This window comes from Ascaphus truei, chromosome 13 (assembly GCF_040206685.1).
Source record: "Ascaphus truei isolate aAscTru1 chromosome 13, aAscTru1.hap1, whole genome shotgun sequence".
Classification (NCBI taxonomy): domain Eukaryota; kingdom Metazoa; phylum Chordata; class Amphibia; order Anura; family Ascaphidae; genus Ascaphus; species Ascaphus truei.
In genome coordinates this window covers 235,052-262,500 of record NC_134495.1, presented here as the reverse complement: position 1 = coordinate 262,500, position 27,449 = coordinate 235,052, and the positions used below count along the sequence as shown (strand labels likewise).

The window sequence follows — 27,449 nt, the reverse complement described above, 5'->3', positions numbered from 1 at the left end:
CCAATAATATCACATGTTAAATTACAAATAATGCATGCACAGTTCTTCAAGTTAACTTTATTCAAAGCTGTAGGGGTTAAACGGAACAATGTTATATGAGGAAGCGGTTCAATGTCAAAGGAAATGTACGAAATTGAAAGTTACTGGTTGCACAAGTATTTAACCCCTTAAATCAGAATACTTAAGATTAGAAGACCCCTTTGCAGCAATTATTGCTATGAGTCTTTTTGGATAGGTCTCTAATAGCTTTGAATAGTAGGATGGTGAAATGTTTGCCCATTCTTCACATGGAAATTGACCCAGTTCTGGTAAGTTTGTTGGGGATTGTTGATGTATTGCAATCTTCAAGTCTCGTCATAAATGTTCAATTGGATTCAAGTCAGGACTTTGACTGGGTCACTCAGGAACATTAATTCTCTTCTTGTTCAACCCCTCCAGTGTGACTTTGTGCTTTGGGCTATTGAAACTGGGGAAGAAATTCACATTTTCAGCAAACATAACGCTTGGAATTTAGACCAAAAAGTTCTTTTTAATTTTTTTTTGCCTCGTCTGACAACAAAACCTTTTTTTTACATGTCTGCAGTACCCATATGCTTTTTTTTACAGAATTTTTGGTCTAAATTCCAAGTGTTACGTCTGGTGCAAGCCCAACACTGCACTGCACCCAGTCAACACCATCCCAACTGTCAAGCATGGTGGTGGCAACATCATGTTATAGGGCAGTGGTGCGCAAACCAGGGGGCACGAGACTGAGCACGGGGGGGGGCACGGAGTTTGAGGCCCCGCGCGCTTCCTGAAGGAACTTAAATTAAGTGCCGGGGGAGCTGCAGGGCCCCTGTAAACCTAACTTACCTTGGCTCTGGCGGCTTCTCACATGCGTTGCCATGGCAACATGGTGTCAAATAGCGCCATGTTGCTATGGCAACGTGACGTCGGAGCAAGGATGCGGAAGTGAGGGGACAGCAGGGAAAAAAGGTTGCGCCCCCCTGTTATAGGGATGCTTCAATTCAGCAGGGACTGGGAAGCTAGTCAGGATAGAGGGTAGAATACATGGTGCAAAGTACAGGGGAATCCTTGAGGAAAACCTGGGTGAGCCAAGACTCTGAAACAGGGGAGGATATTCACATTTCAGCAGGACAATGACTCGAAGCACAAAGCCAAAACTGGAGTGGTTGAACAGGGAGAATTAATGTTCTGGAATGGCCCAGTCAAAGTCCTGACTTGAATCCAACGGAACATTTATGGCGAGACTTTTGCAGTCCATCGACAATCACCAACAAACATACCAGAACTCTGTCAATTTTCCCATAAAGACTGGGAAAAGGTCTCACCATCCTACTGTGCAAAGCTAGTAGAGACCTATCCAAAAAAACTTAGAGCAGTAATTGCTGGAAAAGGTGCTCCTACCAAGTACTATCTTATGGGGCTGAATACTTATGCAACCAGTAAATGTCGTGTGTACATTTCCTTTGCTAACATTTAACCTCCTCCTCAAATGTGTACCACAGCTTTAAATAAAAACCAGTTTGACAAAAATGTGCATACATTATATATTTAATTCAACAAAATTTGACATTATTGGTAGAGGGGAATGCCTCTGCAAGGAAATGTAAGTTGTGTGGTTTGCAGACGTTAAAAGAACAGCTTCAATAAACCTCAAAGGCTGCCATATTTTCTATTACTTTCTCTTTTTAGCGCTCCAGTCGCAATGACAGCTCTTTAAAGCAGCAACTCACTATGCTTGCAATTTATTTCTCCATTTACCTGAACAAAGGGGAGGGGGTCTCGCAGAGCTGATCTGTGGCCCCAAGACATTCAGAGACCTCTCGTTTTTACGTGGTCAAACTTTTGTCCACCATACAAGCGCACTTGCTCGGTGTAAAAAAAATAATAAAAAAAAGATAGCTCAGTGCTTGCTCTTGTAGCCAATAGAAAGTTGCAACAGATATCTATTCGTGACCCCCGCTGGCCATGTTTTTTTTTTACATATCTCTTGAGAACCAAGGGGTTGCCACAAGTCATGGGGCGGCGTGCAGCTGTGAATAGGTTGCCTGAAACCAGATGTGAACTTTAAACTAATATGTTGACAATCTAAACTCGCCTCCCAGTAACACCCCTACCCCCCAAAAGTAAACAAAATTAGAAAGCTTTTATTATTCAAGTAGTTTTATTCATACTGAAAACAGATAATTCAATTTAGACATTTCAACTTTGCAAAATAAACATTTGCCAGTAATGAAAATAATGTTACTTTATCATGTTTTATTGAATCACTGAACCATTTGGAAAGTATTAAACGGAATAAATAGGTGCAGTGCATTTGTATTAGCAAACCTAACCTTGAAGCTTATCCAAGAGAAATAGGGTTATGTTCAGAGTTATCCAGTCGCTTATTAACCACAATGGTATTACTTTAGCATAAATAAGGTTGTTTTTCTAAGACATGCACATCTACTACAGTTTTTGTACATGATATACAATAAAGCTTTGCAATTAAAAAAAAAAATACCAAAACAAAGCCATTGTTTATCAGGCTTTCACTGTACCAAGTCACAAAGTCTGTTCTGAACCAACTCTAAACAGAAAACAGAATAATTAAGCTTGCAATCTACAGCATTCTTATATCCAAGGAACTTATCCATCCAAAAAAAAGCTACTGAGAAAAAAAAAGCATATAAAAACTAGTCAGCCAATCACGTTCTGTAACAGTTTCATCATTTGAACACGAGTTTGCACTAATCCCTTTATTCCTATCAATAGCAGCTATAGTGCACAGCAAGAGCGTTTAAGCAGTACCCAACCTTCTACCAACCATCTTAGTACCTGAATACAAGTATAAATCACAGATCTATTTAGCTTCACACCAGCATAAATCAAGATTAAACAGGCCCCCTCAAAAGCAGCAAGGTTAACAAGACAGTCTTTTTTTTGCATCTTGGGTCACACTATTGCCCTTAAACCTGTTCAGAATCCCACATGCAACTTTCTCAAGAGCAGAAAATGTTTTGGTACAAGATATGCTTAAGTTTCCAAAATAGCACAACCCAGTAATCAAATTGTGATAGTTATCGATGGTGCCGAGACCTGGCTGTGTTGTCATAAGCGCCCAAGTTAAATGATAGATTGTATCTAGGTTTTTAGTTTAATTTTACCACGTTAGTGTAGTATGATTGGTTATCCAAGCCTCCAAAAGATACTGAAAAACAGGCCGACTGAGCGAGAATTCACCATAATAAAACTAAACTCATGACTTGGAGTTCTAATGTGAAAACTGCGATTACCATACTACTTTAATACATTTATGAGATTATAGATATATAAACCAAGGACCTATTGTACGGGGGTTATTTGCTTGCCTGATTTTATAGCAAAACATTTGCTCCCATGATTAATCAGGACTGTGCTCTCCTACAGCACCATGAGTTTTGAATGCACTTTGAGGTCTGTTACCCTATTCCATTTGAGTTAGCTGAAGCATCAGAAAATGGGTCACTGTATTAGGCAGAGGCTTGTATCAAAGTCTGCCGGTTGCAAAACTGGGGCAAAGAAACCACAGAAGATTTATTAAAACAAAAAACACCACCACTCATTGCATGCGATTTAATCAATTGAAAAACTCCATTACTTTCAGTGTTTTTGCACCAGTTTTACAGCCAGTAGGTTTGGATAAATAACCTCCGACCAGTCTTTCAGACAGGGTTTTGTAGTCTTACAAGTAGACATCTCCTCCTACGTGCTGCTTCCACCGCTGCTTTTCCCTGAGCTGCTACTCTTTTGTACCCGGCTGGCACTAGGCTGACGAGGCACTCGCTGACTTGACCCTTCACGCCCGCTTCGTTCTGCTTGAGCTTGGGGGGCATTGGCTGAAAGATTAAGTTTGTTTCTTCCTGCAGTGATAGAAATAAGTTGCATTAACTTATGCTAAGGTTACACAGTCACAGTGGGAATGGTTAATGTTCCTCAAGTAACATAATTAACCTTTTAGGTGGCAGATGAAACACTATTTGCCGTTGTAGTACATGTGTAGAGTTCATCAAAATTAACTTTTTAATATGTAAAAGCATGAAATGTTACCAAGTAAAAAAAAAAGAAAAAAAGTTTACCTTTTGTAAAGGGATGAACTTTTTTCATTTCTTGATAAGAAAATGTGCCAGTGTTTGCTGGTTTTGGATAGAGGATCCAATTAAAACGAGAAATACAAGTGGGTTTTTCTTTTACACAGGATTTAAGTAGGGGGTCTCCGGAACCGAACCCCATAAATTTGAGCTCCGGACACCTCGTTTCCGGAGATACTTTTTTCCGTAGGGGCTGCCGATCCGGCCGAGTTAGCTGGGTTTCAAAGTTTAAAGCACCTGCGAGTCAATAGGAAGCTGAACCCGATGACATCACGGCTTCCAATTGGCCCGCAGGAGCTTTGAAACGCCGTTATAATGTGATCCCTGTTAACGGAGCAGCTACCGACACCTACTACTACTATCTTCGGAAACAGGTGGTCCCCGGAGCGGAAATTAATGGGGTTCAGCTCCAAAGACCCCCTGGTTCAATCCGGTGTTAAAAATAAATAAAAATAACTTTTAAAAAAAGTGCTTGGGTTGCCGCTTGAAGCTTTTTTTCTTCCGAGCAGAAACAGGTGGGAGCACAAACATGTAGCAAACATGGATTATTCATTAAACTGCGATAGAACGGATCACATGGACACGCTTAATTCAAGTCAGTGGGAGTTTCTGTGCGATAGCTCAGCACTATCGCAGTTTAATGAATAACCCAGTCACCAGGTCATTAGAGACAGAATGAAAACGGTCAGTGAATTGAATGCTCTTTCCAAGTAAAACTAATACTTTGAGAAAAATGCACAGTTTTACGGAAGGATAGGACACGCTTGTTTGACCAAGTCCTAACTAGAACCTAAATACAGTTTAATAAGGAAGTGGAAACAAGACTTTTCTGTTTTGTCTTTGTGGCGCTCCATGGACCCTGCGAGTTAAGAATGCATAAATATCTGGCACTGCGTCAACGCCTTCACAGCCTGCAAACCATTGCTTTGCAAAGTGATGCCATCAGCGAAGTAGCTAACAAAGATTGCAGAATTGGTGTGTTTCCACCCTGCTAGTTTGGTCCCTGCTTCAGAATTAGTCACTGTTTTATTCCTAATAAATTAGCTCAAAACCAGAAGTTGCACTTGGTTCCTTCCACTAAAATCAGCGGACTTTAGCCATGCACATATGAAGAGACAGTTTCTCTTATAATACTCTTTGAAGTCTTTATGGAAAACAGTTCTGTCCTGCCTGGCGAGGCTGAGCAATATAGAACAAACAGCAGAGGTTGCAATGTAAACAATGGGTTCTTTTTATAAAATCAAATTAAAAACACCTTTGCTAAAAAAAAAAAAAAAAAAGAAGGTTGTGTATTTGCTTTTACAGGGTATCTTCATATTGAGCGCTTTCAAGATCAAAACAAGTCCAAGGTCAAAAAGGATCTTAAGATCAACACAAGTTTAGTGCAGAACATTCAAGTTAGTCTTTTTACTTAAAGAACCCTATAATATCAAAAGCTTGTACACACTGCAAACTATTTGTCGGTCCAATAATAGATATCATCACCTATATATTATTTAACTTTGTTCCAGATTCCTATTATTCAAATATAAATGTGTAAAAATCATCCTATTTCTCATAAAAAATGTTTTTTTTTTTTTTTAAACCTACCACCTACTTTTGATGATCTCTCACAAACTGAGCAGAAGCAGATCCACAAATGACCGTTTGCCTTCTGTAAATTAACCCTCTTCCTGTTTTAGGCTTTAAAGAGCGGAGAGTAGTAAAAAACGAAGTGAAACCTGTCACAATATAAAAAAGGAAGACTAAAGGAACATTAGCAACATTTAAAAACATAAGTACAGGGGGACTTCCGGTGACGTCACCTGGTATGGTTGAGTGAGGAGAGAGCTCCGTGGACCCTATCGAATAAACTTAATCATTAGCGCTTTCCCCCCGAACTTCTTCCACATAATTACCTGACCTAATACAGCTGAGCACCAGACAATGACAAACAGGCTGAAAAAAGCACCCCACTCATGGGGTACAAAGTACTTTTCCCCGCCGCATCGGAGCCCGGGGCCGACAGTGGAGGCCCAAGATGGCGCTGGCGCACGTGGCGCCACGGGAGTAACTGATAGACGGGACCAGCCAGGAGAAGGCTCTACCTCAGAGGAGACGGTCACACGGGCTTATTTGGAAGAGTTACTAACATCCATGCATGAAAAGCTGCATGAAAAACTTCATCTGTCACTGCAGTCTGAGCTAAAAGCGGTGGTCACGGACCTGAAGCAGGACATTACCGGCCTCACAGCAAGAACAGCAGAACTGGAGAATCAACTAGGAGAGGCACGGAAACATCAATCTGAAGCGGACGAGGAGATATTCCGATTAGGGGAAGAGCTTTCTCACCTCAAAGACGGCTTGGAGGACCAAGAGAACCGCGACAGGCGGCAGAACCTGAGAGTCCGCAATATCCCCGAAACGGTTCCGCCTGCTCTCCTCCGACCGTACCTAACAAAATTCTTCGCCTCAATATGTGGAGATATTGCAGAAAAAGATCTTGAAATCGACCGGGCCCACAGAGCGCTTGGCCCAAAAACAGATGACCCCAGACGCAGGAGAGATATGATTATCCGCTTGCACAGTTATACCACTAAAGAGAGAATAATCGGAGCCTGCCGGGAAAAGGACTCGATTCAATTTGAGAATGAATCCCTTCAAGTATTTAACGATCTCTCCAGGATTACGGTGAGCCGACGCCGCGAACTCAAACCCCTGACTCTCCTCCTCCGCGACAACGGAATCAGGTATCGCTGGGGATTTCCATTCAGACTGACTGCTAGCAAGAATGGAAAGTACCTGACCCTAAGGCGGCCCGAGGAGATGTACCAATTTGCCCGCGCGCTGGGTCTGACCCCCCCACTCGCTTGGTACGAAGAGGCTGGTGAACCCCAAACTGGCGATCCGGTGCACGCTCCTCTCCGTGCCTCAGAAAGGATCGCGGGACTCAACAAATAAATATGTTAAACGTTCACTTACCGTTCTGCCCTGTTGGTTACCGTTGCTCAGCAGAAGGACCCACAAGAGAGAGCAGTGAAGTGGGGATCCGACCGTCCCCGTCCCGACAGAAGGAACAACAACACAGCCATGCCCTGATCGAGAGGAAACGTCCACGTCCAGGCGATAACAGGGCTAACGGAGGACCCGGGGCTACGAGCTGAGGGAGGGGTGGGAGGGATTGGTTGTGGGCTTAGGATCTGCTCTCCACGGACCCCGAGTCCCATTCCAGGTACGCCGCCCGCGAGTAGGGAGACACGAAGACCCGGGCAGGACTGAAAAGACGCGTATCGATCCAGGTCATCAGGACAAACAGTCTGTTGTGGGGCTGAGAGGGGAGGGGGGGACTGACTCGAGACAGATCGAGATATAGAGAGAGACCTTGGGCAATCTGGGGCCTCGCCTGTCCCCGAGTGGCTACGCCGGGAAAGTAAGATGCAGCTGCAGACCCCAACCGTTTGAATCACACTATTTCCTTGGTATTGCTCAGTTTGGGGGAGCAAGTTGTGCTAGCGGCTACATAATGTACATTGCTTTCAACAGTGCTCCACTCACCCTCCCCCTCTCCCTTCCCCTCCCCCCCTCTCCCTTCCATCTCCCCCCTCCTTCCCCCCTCTCTCCTCCCTCCCCCTCTCTCCTCCCTCCCCCTCTCTCTTCCCTCCCCCCTCTCTCTCCTTCCCCCCCCCCCTCTCTCTCCTTCCCCCCCCTCTCTCTCCTTCCCCCCCATCTCTCTCCTTCCCCCCCCCATCTCTCTCCTTCTCCCCCCCATCTCTCTCCTTCTCCCCCCCATCTCTCTCCTTCCCCCCCCCCCACTTTCTCCTTCCCCCCCCCCTCTCACCTTCCCTTCTCCGAGTGGACCTGTAATGTTTCTCACAATTACTAATATATCCTTATAAAATATCTGCTATATCACCCCCCCCCTGAAAACCCCCAAAATATTCCACCACCCCATCAGAATGCCTACCCACACTGCTGTAAAAACTCAGCAGCCCTGAATGTACACATGTTGAAAAGTTGAAAGTTAACTTTATATTAAGCATTTGTATACTTAAGATTTTATATCTGTCTTAAAGTTGTAGTCTTAGCCTACTATGCTAAATGAACGATATCGCCTACTTAGGCCCCCCTCCCCCCCTCCCTCCCCTAGAGGCTCCATACTGATGGAGCTGAGCCTCCTCACATCAAGACCAAGAATAATGACCCATGCTCCTATCCCAAGAACAAGTACTTACAAAAGTTAAAATGTGTCGTCGATAAAGTATGTTCATGCCTGCCCAGTTGGGCGTGACCATGGTTAAAATGTGACACCAGAAAGTTTTGCGAGTCAATGAATCATACTCAAGAAGGCGGTCCATGGACCCATACACGGTCCCTCCCTATCCCTCCCTCCTTCCCTCCTCTCCTTCCCCCCTCCCCCACCCTCCCTTCCCTACTCCCCCCCTCCTCCTCCCCGGTTAACAAAGTTGGAGGCAGCGTTGGAGAACTGCTCTCCTTCCTGAAACGTGTCTAGAAACGCCCACCTGACAAGGTTATAACTTGGTTAAAACGAGATACCAGAAAGTTGTGATTGTTAATGAAACATACACGCGAGTGTGTTCCCTGGACCCACACACGGCCCCTTCCTCTAAACCCCCCCCCCCCGTCTCCCACCCCTCCCTTCCCTCTCCCCACCCCCCTCCAGGTTAGTTAACAAAGCCAAAAGGTAACTCTAGGAAAATTAAGTTCCCGGCTGAAATCTGACTAAAAGGGGGTTATCGAGCTCAAATGTGTGAAAAGTACCTGAAAAGCTGTGTAATTGTATGCTTGTGACACTGCAATCTAGCCTCCCCCTCCTGTATCCCACCTCTCCCCCCCTCTCTCTCTCTCCTTGCCCTCCCCCGCCCCCTCCCCCCTCTCTCTCGTTGTTTCCCCCTTCCCATTCTCTAGCTTAACCTCAAAGTACAACCCTGGACATGTAACTTGTCTCATGAAGGGTGTAATAAAAACAAAAAAAATCTTACAGTTTATATCCCATAGGCTATGCCCCCATAACCCATATAGGACACGAAACAAGGATGGAAACTTTGATACCTATAGGGTCCACACCTCTCCCCTGCCTGCCGACGGTCGACACCGGACCCACTCCCCCAAGGGTCTTAAACCCTAGCAGCCGGCCTTTAGCTAAGGCCGGTTGTAAACCCTTACGACCTTGATAAAGTCTATTTTCTTTCTTTATCTAATCCTGCTGATACTGTCCCAGCAGGACCCCCTCCCCGCTTTGCCTAGCCCCTCCCTTCCCTCCCTGGCCAACCGACCCTAGATTTTGGAGTAAAAAAAAGAGTTCACTGATCCTCGCATCACAGGACCTGAACCCTACAGAAGTCTAAACCAGACCGTCCCTAGTGGGAAGGGAGAGGTCTTAAAATTTCACAGGGAAAACAGAAATCATGGCCAAGCAATGGACAATTAAATTGGTATCTCTGAATGTAAAAGGCCTACAAAATAATAGAAAAAGGAGACTGGCCCTCCAAGAAATGAAAAAATCCAGTGGTGATATCTTTCTTCAGGAGACGCATTTCACATCCCAGGACCCACCCAAAACGCGTGAGTTATTACTCATCATTTAGAGAGTAAAAAAAAGAGGAGTTGCTATTCTGATTAGTCAGGGCACTCCATTCAATTTAACAAAAATAACAATGGATCCAGAGGGTAGATTCATTGTGGTGTATGGCTCACTTTCGGGATCGGCAATCGCTCTGATTAGCCTTTATGCCCCAAATGAGAATCAGACAGACTTCCTAAAAAAAGTGCTAGAGGGGGTTGACCCTGACTATCTGTCGTCACTAATAATAGCAGGGGACTTAAACATGGCACTTAACCCAACCGAAGACAAATCATCTACCCCAGGACGCCCGCACTCAACCCAATCACAAAGATTGGGGAAAAAATTCAAAGATATTATAAAGGAGTTTTCTTTGGTGGATATTTGGAGAGCACAGCATCAGGGACAAAGGGACTTCACCTTTTACTCGGCCCCTCACCAGACCTATTCTCGTATAGACTATTTTCTCGCAACCAAGAATGTTCTGGAGGCCGCCGCTAACTCTGATATTGGCCCAATTACGTGGTCAGACCATGCACCCATTACCCTGAACCTAACTATCCCATTTGTTAAATTAATCTCGTATAGCTGGAAATTAAATGACTCCTTACTAAACCATACTGAGGTAGAAAAGGAGATCAAAAAATCCCTTAAGGACTACTTTAGACTAAACCTTGGTTCGGTCTCATCCCCAGCAATCCTGTGGGAGGCCCATAAGGCGGCAATTCGAGGTAACGTCATCTCAATTGCCTCCCACAGGAAGAAAGTTAAAATTAAGTTAAAGAGCTTACAGACAAAATTATAAAACTGGAGCAGCAGCACAAATCAAATCCCTCCCGGAAAATCTATAAACTGCTGACAGCTGCTAGAAACGATTTGAAGGATATTCAATTAGAGAATGTAGAAAAAGCTCTCAAATGGACGGGTCAGAGGTATTATGATAAGGGGAACAAGGCCGACAGACTTCTCGCCAGCAAGTTAAGAGGAATACAAAAAAGATCACAAATAACAGTGATCAAAAATAGATCTGGTGAGATATTATATAACGAGAAAAAAATAGCAGAAGAATTTACCAAATTTTATACTAAACTATATAACTTGAGAACCCGATCTGCTAACTCAAGCACTGCCGACTTGGAGGCGATTGCAGACTATCTAGATGATTGTAGTTTACCCTCTCTGACAGAGGAGGAAAATGCTATGCTGAACGCCAAAATATCACTAGAGGAACTGACGGCGGCAGTGAAGGCATCAAAAACCTCCAAAACACCGGGCCCTGATGGCTTTACAATGTCTATTATAAGAAATTCCTACCTATACTATCCGTCCACCTATTAAATTTGTTCAATTCATTCATGGAAGGGAACCCAATCCCATCATCAATGTCATCAGCTAATTTGGCCATCATACACAAAGAAGGGAAGGACCCGACCCAATGCGTAAGTTATAGACCAATTTCACTATTGAACAATGACCTTAAATTGTATAGCAAGATATTGGCGAACAGACTGAATCCCATCCTACCTAGATTAATTCATATGGACCAGGTTGGTTTTGTCTCAGGACGTCAGGCCTCGGACAATACCCGCAAAATAATTAATATAATTGATCATGTCCATTTGACGGACTCAAAAGCAATGTTACTGAGCCTAGATGCAGAGAAGGCATTCGACAGAATTGACTGGCTATTCCTAGATAATACCATGAAAAAATTCGGCTTTAAAGACACATTTTTGGAAGGAGTCCGGGCACTTTTTCAGAACCCGTCCACCTCGGTTAGACTCCCAGGCGGAACCTCTGAAAGGTTCCAAATTAAAAATGGCACAAGGCAGGGTTGTCCCCTGTCTCCCCTTCTATTTGCCCTCACGATTGAACCACTAGCAACCAAAATACGAAATAATACGAACATACAGGGTATCATTATTGGAAAAACAAATGATAAAATATCCTTATTCGCTGACGATATCATTTTATCTTTGACCAGACCCCAAACTTCTCTTCCTAACCTTCAAAAGGAACTGGCGGATTTTGGCAAAATATCTGGATATAAAATAAACAGCGAAAAATCTGAAGCCCTAAATCTCAGTCTCCCAAAACTAGAAGTGAAACTACTCAAATTGAATTTTAGCTATAGATGGTGCTCTTCATGCATTAAATATCTGGGAGTAAATGCATCAAGGCACTATCGGGCTCTATACCAGGATAACTACCCAGCTCTCTGGGAAAAAATTAAAAAATATCCAGATCAGTGGGAAGGTTACCAGATTTCATGGATCAGAAGAATGACATCAATTAAGATGAATATACTCCCCAGATTATTATACCTTTTTCAAACACTCCCGATCCATGTTCCTGGCACTGAACTGAAAAATATTCAAAATAGACTGTTTAACTTCATTTGGCAGGGTAAGAGACCTAGAGTCGCAAGATCAGTCCTGTTGACACCAAGATCAAGAGGGGGCATGGGCGTCCCAGATATATATAAATATTACCTTGCTGCCCAATTAAAACAAGCAGTAATGTGGAATACAGACCCAGATCGGTGCTGCTGGATCAAAATAGAGTCACAATATGCCAGAATGCCTTCTCTGCTAGCTTGCCTCTGGAGCTTAGACAAAGGAGATAAGCAACCACATAATCTAAAATTAAAGGCGGCGACACACACCTGGGAGGTCTGGTCGAAATGTAAGATCAGATTCGGGCTAAGCTCACCCAGCTCACAACTTACGCCTATATTCAACAACCCAAAATTCCCCCCGGGATGTGGATCCAAGCTGTTCGAACAATTAAAAAACGAAGGGAATTGGGGCGATTGCGGATCTCTTAAGTCTAGGGAAGCTCCTGAGCTATCAAGACCTGCGGGCTAAATATAATATTAAAAAGAATTAGATACATTCAAATATCTTCAAATCCGACATTTCATCCAAAAAACATGCCCAAATCCAGAATTCCCTTCTCTTACCAAGTTTGAGCATTTATGCAAAGCCAACACCCATCAAAAGGGACTAATTTCAGAAATATACGCTGAATTAGAAAGTTCAGTGGACCCTCCAAACCACAATTATATGCTCAAGTGAGCAGCAGATTTGAATATTACTATAGAGAGAGAGACTTGGGACGAAATCTGGATAGCAGCCTCAGGAACTTCCATATGCACCACAACAAAGGAGAACATCTATAAAATCCTATACCTTACTCCTGTACGATTAAATCAAATTTACCCCCTGGCATCAGATCTATGTTGGAGAGGCTGTGGACATAGAGGGGACATGGCCCACATCTGGTGGACATGTCCGGAAATTATAAAGTACTGGACCAAAGTCCAAAATTTGATAAAAGAGGTCACCGACCTGGAGTTGCCTATCGACCCATTGACTTTCCTACTTGCCAGGCCAATGACCGGAATTGACCGTCCAACTAGGAAATTAATCTCCTTTATTCTTACAGCGGCTAGATGTGAGATAGCGGCCTCCTGGAAGAAACTAGCCACCCCCTCCAAAAGAACTATTAAAAGGGAGGATCAACGATGTGATGCTAATGGAGAAGTTGACGGCTCTCCTTAGACAAAACCTATTTACATTTTATAGAATATGGGAGCCCTGGATACTCTTTATAAGATGAAGGCAACCCACATACAATAGATAGGGATATCGCATATTCAGATAAGGATTATCAGGTCACTTCGAGATTAAGCCTAAACACTAACTGAACCAGGAACCAGGCACCCAGGGAGGGTACCCCCCTTCCCCTCCTCCCCCCCATCCTCCAAATCCCTCCCCTTCTTGCCTTCTCTCTGAAGGCCCCACTTCTATGACAACCATGGTTGTCACTCTTTCTCCCCCAAAATGTTAAAATGTTCTTGTATTAGGCTGTACAATATGTATGACGAACATTTGCTGTATCACTGCCTAATAAAACCATTTGGAAAAAAAAACAAAAAAAACATAAGTACAGCTGAGACCTGTTATAGGGCGATCCGCTACAACGCGGATCCGCTTATAAACGCAGTGTGAGGGTGGCTCCTGTGACACCTAATAGTTAATTTTAGTCCAGCACCAATTCAATTCACCACACTACCTCTCTTGCTGCTGCCGGCAAACCCCCCCCTCAACTCACCATCCCCCCAGGAGTTATCCCAGCTTTCCCCCTCCGGTGGACGTGGAAACCCCCGATTGCGGCGGCCATTTTTTTCTTTGCGATCCCGGTTATAACACGGTCTCATTATGTGGACCCCGAGCACCGCGTTATAACGGGGTTCAGCTGTATGTAGTTTTGTACCACCACCAGTAAGCCAGCCCATGGGAAAGAAGCTGCAGTTCAAAGACAACCAGCGAGCTATGCCACATTCGCTTAGCTTTACCTATAAGGAAGCACTGAAACTGCTGCCATGAAAACACACATGTATGAGATGTATGCAAGTAACCATGACACACATTCAATGTTCTTTAATTGAAGACTAGTGTATTTCATACGTAATTGCTTCTAGCCGAACACAGACAAAGCACAAAAAAAATTAGGTGTGCACATTTTCCCCCCCGATGTATACGGACACCAGTGACATTAGTCATTATAACAAAAAATTATATTCTGAAAATATAAAAAACATTAAATAAAAAGGAAATAAATAGTTAATTGTAAATATCCAAGTATAAAAGATACTGAGAGGCAGCAATTGTATTCTTCATTTTTTTTTTTTTTTTTTTTGCAAATTGGTGTATTTATATAAAAATGTTGTATTATAAATCTATATTATACTGTATTGAATTTAGGTTGTTGCCGTGAAGCCTCCCTGCCTGTTACTGCTGAAGCCCAGAAGGGAGAGAGAGAGGTGGGGAGGGGTGGAGGAGAAGAAAGATATCTTGGTCAATTTTAATGTTTTTTTTTTTTTTTTAAATGGAACGATTTCTGTCCCATTTGTTACTTTTTTTTTCTTTTTTAAAGCATGAAACAACCTTTAGGAAATAGAGAAATATTTATAAGCTTATCAGAATTATAAAGCCAAGTCACAAATGGGACAGAGGTCGTTTAGGGCCCCCCCCCCTAATTTATAATTTATATCCACGAAAAAAACAAAACAAAACACTGTGCGCTTCTACGTATGTTATTGTGTGTGAGGTGCAGGTTAATGCTATTAAACAACTGCTGGCTATCATATAAATGAGAGGGGGCAGGGGAGGCAAACAAACACTTTGAGTCTCCTTTTAATTTCTCTAATTAGAAGAAACATTAGTCTGCATTGCTTTGAGCTACAACATATTCATTTTCAGATTAAAGACTTTATAATGGAAATGTATCTTTTACATAAAAGTATATCCGTATATCACAATAAAATAATTGATAAAAATGGAATAAAGCAATGTTAACAAAAAATACCAAACATAACAATCCAGCAGCGGTGATAAATATAAAGGAAAGAGCTTATTAGTTTATGTTGTAACACCCAAGGCTTGTCTACTTCACCATGGCCAATTTACATTTTGCTTTGGCATCAATAATTCGTTTTTATACAATCTACTGTGTACATACAGAAAATTATTTTGGTCTTCTGTCAATGTATAACTGTCTAACTGCGATTTTCAACCGGGGTTCCATGAGCACCCCTCAGGGGTTCGGCGGCCGCCAGGGGTGGAAAGCGGGGGCAACTCTCCCATGCCCTGCAGAGCGGCAGACCGCCATGCAGCAGTGACCTGGCGGCTCGAGCTCAGAAACAGTCGCCCGGTCACTGCGATCCTTCCTCTCCCGGTCACGTTCAACTTCCGGCCAACAGGAGGAGGGAGCTTCAGATCAGTGTAGCACCGAAGCCTCAAAAAGGTAAGAGAGGTGCGTGTGCACCATCTCTGCTGGCCTCACTAAAGGGGTTTTTCCCAAGAGCGCCAGCAGCTCTCTTACATTTTTTTTTACAAAATAAATAATTCAGGTGTTGGAGGTGTGTGTATAGAAGATTGAGCAAGAGGGGGAGTGTGTAAGCGTAAGGGGCAGAGGGAGCATAAGGGGGAAAAGGAGTGTATGGTGGTGGGACGAGGGGGTTGGGGAGAGAAGAGAAGTAGGGAAGGGGGGAAGGAGAGATACACGAGAGACAGGGAGAGAGGGTTGGGGTTCCCCAGAATTTCATAATCTAATTTTAGGGTTCCTTAACAAAAAAAAATATGGTTGAAAACCACTGGTCTAACAGATGATAAAACTAATCCTGGAAATCAGCTAAGTGACCCAAGGCCGTTTTAAGGTGCAGAAGATACGGATGATGTGAATGTACTAACCATGATAAAGAAGCCTACACCAAACCGTGTCCCAGCTATTGCAGTCACATCACACCAGGAACCACAAGAATGTGTTTTCGTATCTGAAAGCAACATCTCTAGCTTTCTATTTTTGTGGCATTTGCAACTTATGTTTAATAAGAAGGTTCCAAAAGATAAATGATGCAGAGAAGTCCTAAACATTCATTATATAGTTCTGCCATACAAATTCAGCTAAACTAAGGGTACAACATACTGACTTGCAGTAAACCCCACTGAAGGATTTGTATTAAAAAACACAACACTATTGAGAAAATTTTATTGGCAATTTAAGTTATTTAATAGGCCAATTTAGTGATTGATTAGGATTACCTGATCTCTAATATTATGTAAACCAGGGGTGCGCGGGAGATTTTGCTGGGGGAGCGCTGGCGGTTGCAGAAGACCTGCACTCATCCCCACGGCATTTAAATTAAATGCCGGGGGATCGCGTGAGACCTCTGCAACACTTCACTTACCGGGATTCCGCCGGCACATTATCCCGCAGCGTCATTTGGCGCAGATACCATGTATGGGGGGGGAGGGGGGTATTTCTGTGTCTCTAAAACATCACTTATTACCAACGACCACTTTGACTAGCGCAAGAACTTCAATTAAAGTCAGATTCCTAGTGTAATTGACGATATAGATATACACAGCTGAACCCAGTTATAACGCAGTGCTCGGGGGCCACAGAATGATACCGCGTTATAACCGGGATTGTGATTAAAATAAATAAAAAAGGCCGCCGCGATCAGGGATTCCACGTCCTCCGAAGGGCGAGATCTGGGATTTGTTATTGCCACTACAGCCGCAATTCACAGAATCTTACAATTGTTGTACTCACAAAGTATCAGCAAATCAAATACAAATAGGGGCTTTTAGGAACTCATGTTCACTTCTCAACAGTAAACCATCCAAAAATGGATTCCTTACCTCTTGCATCAGAATGGCTAGGAGGTATTGTTGAAGTGTTGATCTCAGCAGAAGCAGAATCCGTTAGTCTATGTCCAGCACACATTGACTTCAGCATTTGGAAAACAGCCAAGGGGGCTACATTCATTTTTAATAAATCCACAAGAATTCTGTCAATATAATAATAAAAATAGGTTTACAATTTTTCTAAATTTGCCATCCCTAAATAAATCAATAAAATACCACATACACCGTAACCCCTTTGCTGCCTAGGATCGCTGGCCCCTATGGCTGAGGTGTTAAAAATCTCAGCCCAAAAGGCTCTACATCAATATTTTATTTCTGCAAAACATACAACCAATGAGGAGTATGTGGAGAAAATATGTCAGTAAAGCTCAGAACACACAGTAGTACAGTTTTTATTATACTGCATGAGGTGCCAAAAAAACATTTCTACAAAAAGGATTTGTTGGCCCTGTAGCCCTTTTTGTGAACCGGCCGACCCACCCAATCCCACATTGGCCCCTCGTGGTCTAACCGGTCCCTTTCCCTGTAACACACCTGCTCTAAGGGACTACTGGTACTGCATAACCTGTGTGGCTCCAGGAGATCTGAGCCTCCGCTAGCTGGGAGCCTGGGGAAAAACCCTTACCCTTACTTGGTGCAGCGCCTCCACTTACCCAGGATCCCCCGTTAGGAAAGATAGCCCTGAGTAAGAAATACAATAACACTCAGATACGATAACCAATAACTAACTCTTTACTTAACACACATATAACACATTACATAACATAACCATAACCAGATGCTCTACCCGCATCACATCAACCCAATGTCTGGTGTACCCCACCCAGTGTCCTGTGATCACCCCACACCCAATGTCTCGTAACTCCTACGGAGGTCGTGGGTGACTGCGCAGTCACTATTTAAGCTAGGGCCCAGTTGGTGCACATATATTACTTCAGAGATACCTTCCGAGCACTCCGATGCTCGGGACCGCAACACACTTTCTTCTAAAAGGGTCAGACGTCCGTCTGATCCTATTCCAGGTACTCTGCCGGTGGACCCCAGCGAGGGTCCCACCGCTCAACGGGAACTGCAACCGGACCACGGCAACACCAACCGCGTGGGAACAGCAACCGCCGCTATCCCAATCACTAACCACTGCTAGAGCGACAGCAACCCTAACCTAGGGCCTGTCCCTGAAGAACCGCAACCTGGGATGGCTTGGGGAAAACTCCTAGGGCCTGTGGACAATAACCGCCCCCCTTCCCCTAGCTACCCAGTCTCAACTGTATCTGCTAATCCTAGCAGCCTAACACACCTGCAGCCAACATTCAGCTCACACTGTCAGCCTGCAGGGATTCACACCGTGCACACACACTGCACGCACTGCGCACAGCACATGCAGCGACACACACCCAGACAGCTGCAATCACACACAGCCACCTGGATCCCGCAGCAATCCCACTGCTAGCACACTGTGCCTCTTTGACAGTGCCCACAGCACTCTCCGCTGTGGCACTACCAAACCAGCACTTCCCACACTCAAGGGTCACCTCCCTAGCTAAGGCGTCCCTCTTCAGTTACCCCCTACCCTTACCCGGGAATTGGGGCCTGCCTGGGGATCTAGGGAGAACCCTTACCTGATGCAGGAGCCACGAGCTCCCTGCACCCTTCCTACTCCTTCCTCTGCTCCTTCCTGACTGCTGTTGCAAAGCCCGGGAAATGTATCTCTTTTCCCGGGCTGAGCTTCCTTCAGCCCTATTGGCCACTAGGGAGCACCTGACCTCTGCCTCCCTAAGCCTCCTGGGAATTGTAGTTCCCAGGGGCTGCCTAATACATTGGGGCCGCGTGCGCGCTTCCCTCGCGCATGCGCGAACCCCTAATGGCCGCCTCACTCTCTCTCCTACCTTCCCTACTCTCGCGCGATCTCTCCCTGCACTGGGGAACCCATCGCGCGCTTTTGCCCTACTGCGCATGCGCGAACTAACGCGCAATGGCGGCGCACTCTCTCCTAGCCGCCGAGCCGGTGGCAACGCGATCGCGGCCCTAGCGACGGCCCGATCGCGTCCCCGGCAACCGCAGCTCCGATCTGCTCCCTGCTCTGGCCCCCACCCTCGCGTTCTCCCGGCGGGTTCACCGCTGCCTCCGGCGGCACCCACGACCACCCGGTAAGCGCGGAGGGAGGTCAGGGAGCTAAATTTTACCTCGGGGCTTTTTCTAAATTTGCCATCCCTAAATAAATCAATAAAATACCACATACACCGTAACCCCTTTGCTGCCTAGGATCGCTGGCCCCTATGGCTGAGGTGTTAAAAATCTCAGCCCAAAAGGCTCTACATCAATATTTTATTTCTGCAAAACATACAACCAATGAGGAGTATGTGGAGAAAATATGTCAGTAAAGCTCAGAACACACAGTAGTACAGTTTTTATTATACTGCATGAGGTGCCAAAAAAACATTTCTACAAAAAGGATTTGTTGGCCCGATAACACTTTGATCACACGGATGAAAAGAAGGCACCGACGTTTGAGATGGTTGTTCGTTGCAAACAATGCGTTGCAGACCCCTTTTGCAACAAAGGGGTTAATGTTCATAGTAGCAATGGGGTAAAAGCCCGGCAAGGTGCCAGCCGAGATGAAGAGTGAATCCAGAAACATAAATTAAACAATACCTAGAACAATTAAAGGATGCAGAGATTCTTAACCCCTTTATTTATAACTATAGTAAAGCCCATTTGTGCCAGAGGAACAGAAACACATTGCAGCAAAGGTGCTCGCTGCCATTAATAGCTACTGCTCCCTAATGTCATACAACGGATCTCATATAACAAATTCACCAACACACAAGGCTACACAATCTAAACAAACACAGATTTACACATGTATAAGGCCCGTAATATAGTGGGTGCTCTTGGTGCGCCGTAGTTATAATTGGCTGTGGTTAGCCAGCCATCGTATGCTAGGGCCACGAGCGCGCACGGCAGTGAGCGTGGAGCCGGGCGAAAGCGGGGAAGAATCAAAAAGGAAGTTTTTTGCGCCGCTACCGCCGGTGTATGTATGTATATAAAAATGTTATTCTTTTACCAACGTGTTTTTTTTTTTTTTTTTTAAATTTAAAAAATATACACATATACAACCTGTCACTCCCGGTAGCACAGACCACTACACACAAAGTGTGTGCCACGGACACGCGTGTTCGCACAGGCGCCCGCACCTACTATAGAACGCGCCTAAAGATACGCACAGAGCTAATGTAATGTTATATTGTGCTGAAAATACAAGTCAATACTCATTTGCCAATATTGGCGCTACATCACTATTTACACTGATACACCCTTGAAAAAGCCCGATGTGCTGATGAAACACATTGGGTGTTATTGTTTATAATCAAAAAGGAATCATGATATCTGGCATATATATTCATAAACCAATGTGATATTTTTCTAACTGAGAAATATAGTCTCTAATGTCCTTTTTTGCAGCTTTGTTCTTTTTACGAGATGAATATTTATAGTGTCCATGGTATCTTGATTTTTTTAAATTACAATACAATAACAAAAGGGTTCTTTACAGTAAGGGTAGATAAAATGTGGAATTCATTACCCATGAAGACTGATGGCAGATACAATAGATTTGTTCAAAAAAAGGTTGGACATCTTTTTAGAAAGCAAAGGTATACAGGGATATACCAAAGAAGTATACATGGGAAGGATGTTGATCCAGGGATTAATCCGATTGCCAATTATTGGAGTCAGAAAGGAATTTATTTTCCCCTTATGAGATATCATCCAATGCTATGACACTGGGGTTTATGTTTGCCTTCCTCTGGATCAATAAGTATAGATATAGGATAAAGTATCGGTTGTCTACATTTAGCATAGGTTGAACTTGATGGACGTACGTCTTTTTTCAACCTCATCTACTATGCAACTATGTAACTATGTAATAAAAAAAGCATAATTGGAAAAGTTATTGTTTAAAAAATAAATGCAACTCCCACAGAAAATGTATTTCTGATATAGTGTGTTTCACATTGGAGAGCCAGTAAACCTCACACTAATGAGACCCAAAAAGGTCTGAATAGCTGTCTACAAGTAGGTTTACTGGCTGTGCTTAAAAGCTGTGTAATGTGGGAGGCATACGATTATAGGGGTCCGTGTTAAAAATGGACAAGAAGCAAAAAGCGACACGGTGTGCTCAATTGCAGGTCATTACCCACATTCCTTGGCTGTAGTGGACGCATGCTATGCCAAGAGACTATAGGGAAATACAGGGTTTCAGACCTGTCTGACATGTGAATGTGCTCACAAGTGGAATATTGGTTTGTAGTTTATACAGTAGGGCCCCGCTTCTCGGCGATCCGCCAATACGACGGTACCGACAAGGGGGCGATATGTCTGTGCATGCGCAGAACGAGTTCGTCCATGCGCAGAAGCCAAAAATTGCCGGTTGCGCTTTTCGGCATGAGCGGGGCCCGCCTGTACCCATATTTTTTTTTTTTTAAACAGATTTTTTATTGTAACATTGGGGTACAGAAGGGAAGAAGGGTAGGGAAAATTGTTAAGCATAACAGTACATCGGCATTCGTTTAACATTCATAGTTGTAGTGTGGTACAGAAATCGTATACGTCAGTCACTCACGGGATGGAGGGGGGACAACCATAGGGGATAGAACACAACTAACGCGGGGAGGGGGGGAATTAACAGTATTCTCAGAAGTACATCTCAGCATCTCGTCCCATTCCTATCTCATGAATCTCCTCTCCGTTTAGATCTTTCCGCACCAGAACAGTTTTTACAGCCTTGCTAGCTCTGGGTCGAGCCCCACGCCACCCTCCTGTGACAACCATGGTTCCGACACCCGAGCACATTTATGGGATTTCTCTCTTGGATATGCCGTGACCCGCTCCATTTTCAGGATATGCCATATCCTACGTTTGATGGATAGTAATCCCGGGCTAGTCTGCTTATTCCAACACGCAGCGATAGAACATCTAGCGGCCAGCAAGATATGTAGCACGAATTTATATCTGTGCCTGGGAACGTTAGGAGGGGGTCTGCCTAATAGGGCCAGCCATGGGTCAGGGACCATCATATCTCCTAGGGAGTTGATGAGGTCAAATATTTGCCACCACAGGGGAGTCAGAACTGGCCAGGACCACCAAACATATAAAAGGATACTCTCTGCCCACAGCCTCTGAAACATAGGGGGGGGGGGAGATATACTGTTATTGATAGCATGTAATCTTGTTTGTGTAAGGTACCAGCGACACAGCATCTTATACGCATTTTCTTTTATGGTTGTGCATATAAAACTGGAAGCTGCCGCTTCACATATATCGGACCATACCTGAACCTCCAGGACTTCCCCCATCTCCTCTTCCCATCGCTGCATATCAACAGTCTTTACAGAAAAATCTAGCAGAAGCTTATAAATGGTTGAAATTAAACACCTGCTCAAATATCTTGAGGTATATGGCATTTTGAAATATGTTTCAACAGCCAGAGATGTGCTCGTGTGCTTTGTTGTGGTAAAATGTTTTAGCTGGAGATATCTGAACACCTCAGCCTTCTCTTGAAGCTCCGGGAAATCCTTAATTATATATAATAGTCAGTGTGGCTATTCCAGTCTCCTTGCTACGATATCATCGCCGTTTACACAGCTTGTTCACACGTCTGTGAGTGGTTTGACTTGCTTTGCTTGTCCCATGCTGTGCTTAAAAGCTGTGTGTACTGCGATGCATTTGCTTAAATGGGCTCCACGTGAATAGATATTCCAGGCAAAAGGTGACACATTGTGTGCTCATTTGCATGTCATTTTCCAGAATCCCTTGCTGTAGTGGAAGCACTGTATGCTAGGTGATAATGGTTGAAAGGCAGGGTTGCAGACCTGTCTAAGACATGTGAATGTGCTCACAAGTGATATTCTTTATTTATTTTATATATTGTCATGGGAGACCAAGCTTATTAACACTTTACCATCTGGATCCTTTGATCGAATAAAGCATGAAATTAAATAACGGTGGAGGTTTTTTGTTGCCTTTTTCACCAAACACACACACACACACAATCTACGGGTCGGCATCCCAAACCCACCTTGGCAAACTTGATACCCTCTACAATTCAATATGCCATTTTGTTCACCAATGCAACAACAACAACACACATCACTGCGAAATGCTCAAAGAACTAGATTGGTCATCACTAGAGTCTAGGCGCAAAGTTCATCTTTCCTCTCTTGCCTTCAAATACTTTCTGGGCAAGCTACTCGTCTATCTCTACAAGCTCCTCACCCCTACCACATGCAGCACTTATCTGAGATCTGACTCCAAAAGACTGTTCATGGTCCCAAGGTTCAGCAAAGTATCCGGTCGCCCCTCCTCCAAACCTGGAACAATCTACTGGAGACTCACAGCCACCACCAGTATAAGTTCTTTCAAAACTAAAGTGGTCTCACATTTTAATCTGGTCTGCAACTGTTACATACGCCTATAATATATATTATCTCTAACTGTTCAAATCACCAAAATGTGAGGTCAAAGGAGCATTTATGGAGTATAGCAACCCACTTTTTGCAGAAATCCGGATCACTACATCCAATTGTAGGCTGATTTTTAATCCTTAAACCACAGGGAAGGAGTTTCTCCTTATGGTAATGTGAAAGTCTTACTGCATGCAAGTAGAAGTCTACCTCTCTTTTCTTAAGTCTGATTAAAATTATTATACACATCGGATGGTTTCTCCGGTCCAAATACCGCATCCACAGATTGAGAATATCTGATTTCAGCTATTTCAGCATCCGTGTAGCCCAATGTCTCAGAGATATTTCCAAAGATATCCGAAACATCTGCAAATTCTTCCATATCAAACAGTCCTTTTTTTCAAAATGTAATAAAATGTATCAAAGCAATAATGGAACCGGCTGCCCGTGGATATGAACAAATCCCAGCCGTAGAGTACAGAACCTGGGTACAAATCCTGACTTTTGTGCTGTCTGATGTATCTCATATGGATTTCTGTCTGCTATAAGCTTATATTACCGTAGCCTTCCTTTAAGGAGTAGTATTTATGCCAAATGTATGCCTCTTCCATTGACTTTATTACCCCACTGTGTCTCACTCACTTGTCTGGTGTGTTATTACTGCACTTTAACCTCAGGCTGCATACAATTTTTGTCTTCAGTGTGCATGCGTGTTTACGGTTTTGGACTAGTTACCATGACAACCCAGGATGCTCAGAGTACCAACAAGATATCTAATGCGTTGGGACTCTACAACAGTACTCGTGTCCCTCACTCTCAGGGGTACTTCTGACCCTTACAGTTCTGGTCTGGTGAGTTCTTAGTGATCCGTCTCTGGATTCATTTTTGCCATGTAATAGGCTGGTCAAAGTGCGCATGCGCTATTCGGTCGCTATGGTGACCTAGGACGCTCTGTTAAGCCGACTGAAGTCACGTGAGCTGACCAAGCGTTGCAGCAGGACCTATGCACAGCTGATATTGCTTTGTATTAAATCATGTAGCTCACCTGCATTTTCCTTGATTTTTAATTGTTGGGAATGTTCAGTTGCACTTGAGTGTAAGTACAGTATAGTATATTAGTCACTTACCGTCACTGGTTCGCTGCACTTCCCCATAGGAAGATCCCCCTGTGTGGATTGATACGTTGATTCTGTGTCATATTTCTAATACAATCGTGAGTGCTGTTGCCTCTTTGTTGCTGGTAACATATGACACACACACAAGTTATGGTGGGTGAAAAAGGCGACAAAAACCCTCCACCGTTACATATAGCCAATAAAGAATATCGCTTGTGAGCACATTCACAAGTTTTAGACAGGTCTGCAACCCTGCCTTTCACCATTATCACCCAGCATACAGTGCTTCCACTGCAGCAAGGCATTCTTGGAAATTACATGCAAATGAGCACACAATGTGAGAGACACACACACACACACACACACACACACACACTTAAGGTGGGTAATAAAAATAAATAAAAAAAAGTGACAAAAACCTCCACAGTAAAGCATATAGCAAATGGAAATATTACTGTATGCTCATTTGCATGTCTAAGGCTGCGCTTATAGTACCCGCGACGGCGATTCAATCGCCAGCGCTTATAGTAAGCATGACGACGACGGAGCGACGTCGTGTCTGAAAAATTGGTAGCCCGGTCTATTTCATTTTTTAGAGACAGTCGCCACATGTGATTGTCTCTAAACCAATCAAATTGCGCGGCCCGCCCCCTTTAGTGACGTCACTGGCGACCGGCACTAAAAAACAAATTACAACTTTCGCGGGTGGCGACGTCATCGGTCGCGTTGCCAGCACTATAAGCACGGCCTTAGACAGGTCTGCAACCCTGCCTTTCACTATTATCCCCCAGCACATAGCACTTCCAGTGCAGCAAGGGATTCTGGTAAATGACATGCAAATGAGCACACAGTGCCACCTTTTGCTTCATAAACCATTTAACATGGTCACCTATAAGCTTAGGCTGAGTCCCCGCTAGCGCTGAGCGGGCGGCAGAAATATATATACACACACACAGGCATACCCCGCTTTAAGTACACTCACTTTAAGTACACTCGCGAGTAAGTACATTTCGCCCAATAGGCAAACGGTAGCTAACGCATGCGCCTGTCATCACGACCTGAACAGCAATACCGGCTCCCTACCTGTACCGAAGCTGTGCGCAAGCGGGGAGACTATAGAGCCTGTTACAAATGCGTTATTTACATCAGTTATGCACGTATATAACGATTGCAGTACGGTACATGCATCGATAAGTGGGAAAAGGTAGTGCTTCACTTTAAGTACATTTTCGCTTTACATACACACTCCGGTCCCATTGCGTACGTTAAGGCCTGGGACCCACTGCGCCCGGCGGCGCGGGCGGACGCACGATCGTTCCCCACCAGCCGGGGAATCCTCCCGAGCCGGTCCCAGTCCTCCCCCACGGCACAGCTCACTACACGCTGTGACGCGTCAGCCGCTAGGGGATTCAAGAGAATTGTAATCCCAAGCGGCGACGCGTCACGTGGTGTGGCTGTGAGCCAATGAGGAGGGGAGGCTTCGGGAGGAGGGGAGGCTTCGGGAGGAGGGGAGGCTTCGGGGAGCGGGGAGGAGAGTGTGGAGGGAAAGCAGCGTGAGTGCCTGTCTGTGTGTGTGTGTGTGTGTCTGAGTGCCTGTCTGTGTGTGTGTGTGTGTGTGTGTGTGTATGTGTGTGTATGTGTGTGCCTGCCTGTGTGTGTGTGTGTGTATGTGTATGTGTGTGTGTGTGTGTGTGTGTGTGTGTGCATGAGTGCCTGTCTGTGTGTCTGTGTGTGCGTGAGTGTGTGTGCCTGTCTGTGTGTCTGTGTGTGCGTGAGTGTGTGTGTGTGCCTATGAGTGCCTGTCTGTGTGTGCGTGAGTGTGTGTGTGTGCCTGAGTGCGTGAGTGCCTGCCTGTGTGTGTGTGTGTGTGTGTGCATGAGTGCCTGTCTGTGTGTCTGTGTGTGCGTGAGTGTGTGTGCCTGTCTGTGTGTCTGTGTGTGCGTGAGTGTGTGTGTGTGCCTATGAGTGCCTGTCTGTGTGTGCGTGAGTGTGTGTGTGTGCCTGAGTGCGTGAGTGCCTGCCTGTGTGTGTGTGTGTGTGTGTGCATGAGTGCCTGTCTGTGTGTCTGTGTGCGTGAGTGTGTGTGTGCCTGAGTGTCAGCGTGTAAGTAGGGCAGCCCGCAGCAGCTCCCTCCTGCAGCCCGAGCGCGTGGAGGGGGCTAGCGGGTCCCTCCGCTTAAACCACGCCCCTCTCTCCCACTCCAGCTCCCTACAGACCGCGGTCTGTGTCTGTCAGCGCCCCGCCTGTCTGCAGTGCGGGCGCGCTGACTGAGGGAGCGGGGCCTTAGCCTAATGCGGGGTATGCCTGTAATAAATAAATAAATACACACAAATATATATATATATATATATACACATATATATATATACACACATATATATACATATATATATATACACACTATATATATATATATATATATATATATATATATATATATTACATGACTGCTGCCGCCCTTCTACTTAATTGTTTCTGATCAGACCCCTTCAGGAAATTGAGTAGCCCTGATCTATGCAAATTGTCTAAGTTCACAACATGCCCCCATAGTTCAGGGGCTCAGTAAACAGCTGGTCACCTTATTTAGTACCCTCACTAGCCCAGTGCCTCCTCTGTACCGGAGGCCGCTCTGTCGGCACCCAGAGGCCTGGGACTTACTTGAACACCTCCTGGTCCATGCCGATGCCCGCCGCCTGAGCCAACTCGTACAGCTCAGCCTCCTCAGCGTTCAGCACCTTCTTCTTCTTCGCCACGTATTTCTGCACCGAGCCGCTCACCGTGACTACCAGGGTCTGCTGGGCCGCGTCCAGGCCCGGCCCGGTTCCCTGCGGAGGCGCGGCCATGGCGGTGAAGCCCGAGCCGCCACCCCCCGCCCAGAAACAGAGGAAGGTGATAGACCGAACACCGTCCCACACACGGAGAAATCCCACACCAGAAGATGCCTCTAGTTTTCCCGCCCAGTGCTGACGTCACGGCGACTC

The 27,449-nt window shown here is 44.8% G+C and overlaps 1 protein-coding gene across 1 annotated transcript; it reads right to left on the bottom strand.

Annotated features, from left to right (window-relative positions):
• Positions 1-2,176: 2,176 nt before the first annotated feature.
• On the bottom strand, positions 2,177-27,449 carry LOC142464668 (mitotic-spindle organizing protein 2B-like). Its single transcript, XM_075568029.1, has 3 exons — positions 27,127-27,449; positions 16,887-17,035; positions 2,177-3,887 (listed from the first exon to the last, which is right to left on the bottom strand). Exons 1-3 carry the CDS (start codon positions 27,309-27,311, stop codon positions 3,730-3,732), a joined length of 492 nt encoding a protein of 163 aa, XP_075424144.1. The 5' UTR covers positions 27,312-27,449; the 3' UTR covers positions 2,177-3,729.

Excerpts from the sequence above, each read along its gene's own strand:
- LOC142464668 (XM_075568029.1), bottom strand. The coding sequence starts at position 27,311 with ATGGCCGCGCCTCCGCAGGGAACCGGGCCGGGCCTGGACGCGGCCCAG. Across the intron at positions 17,036-27,126 it reads ATGGACCAGGAGGTGTTCAA|AATTCTTGTGGATTTATTAA; the intron begins GTAAGTCCCAGG and ends TTATATTGACAG. Across the intron at positions 3,888-16,886 it reads TAGCCATTCTGATGCAAGAG|GAAGAAACAAACTTAATCTT; the intron begins GTAAGGAATCCA and ends CTATCACTGCAG.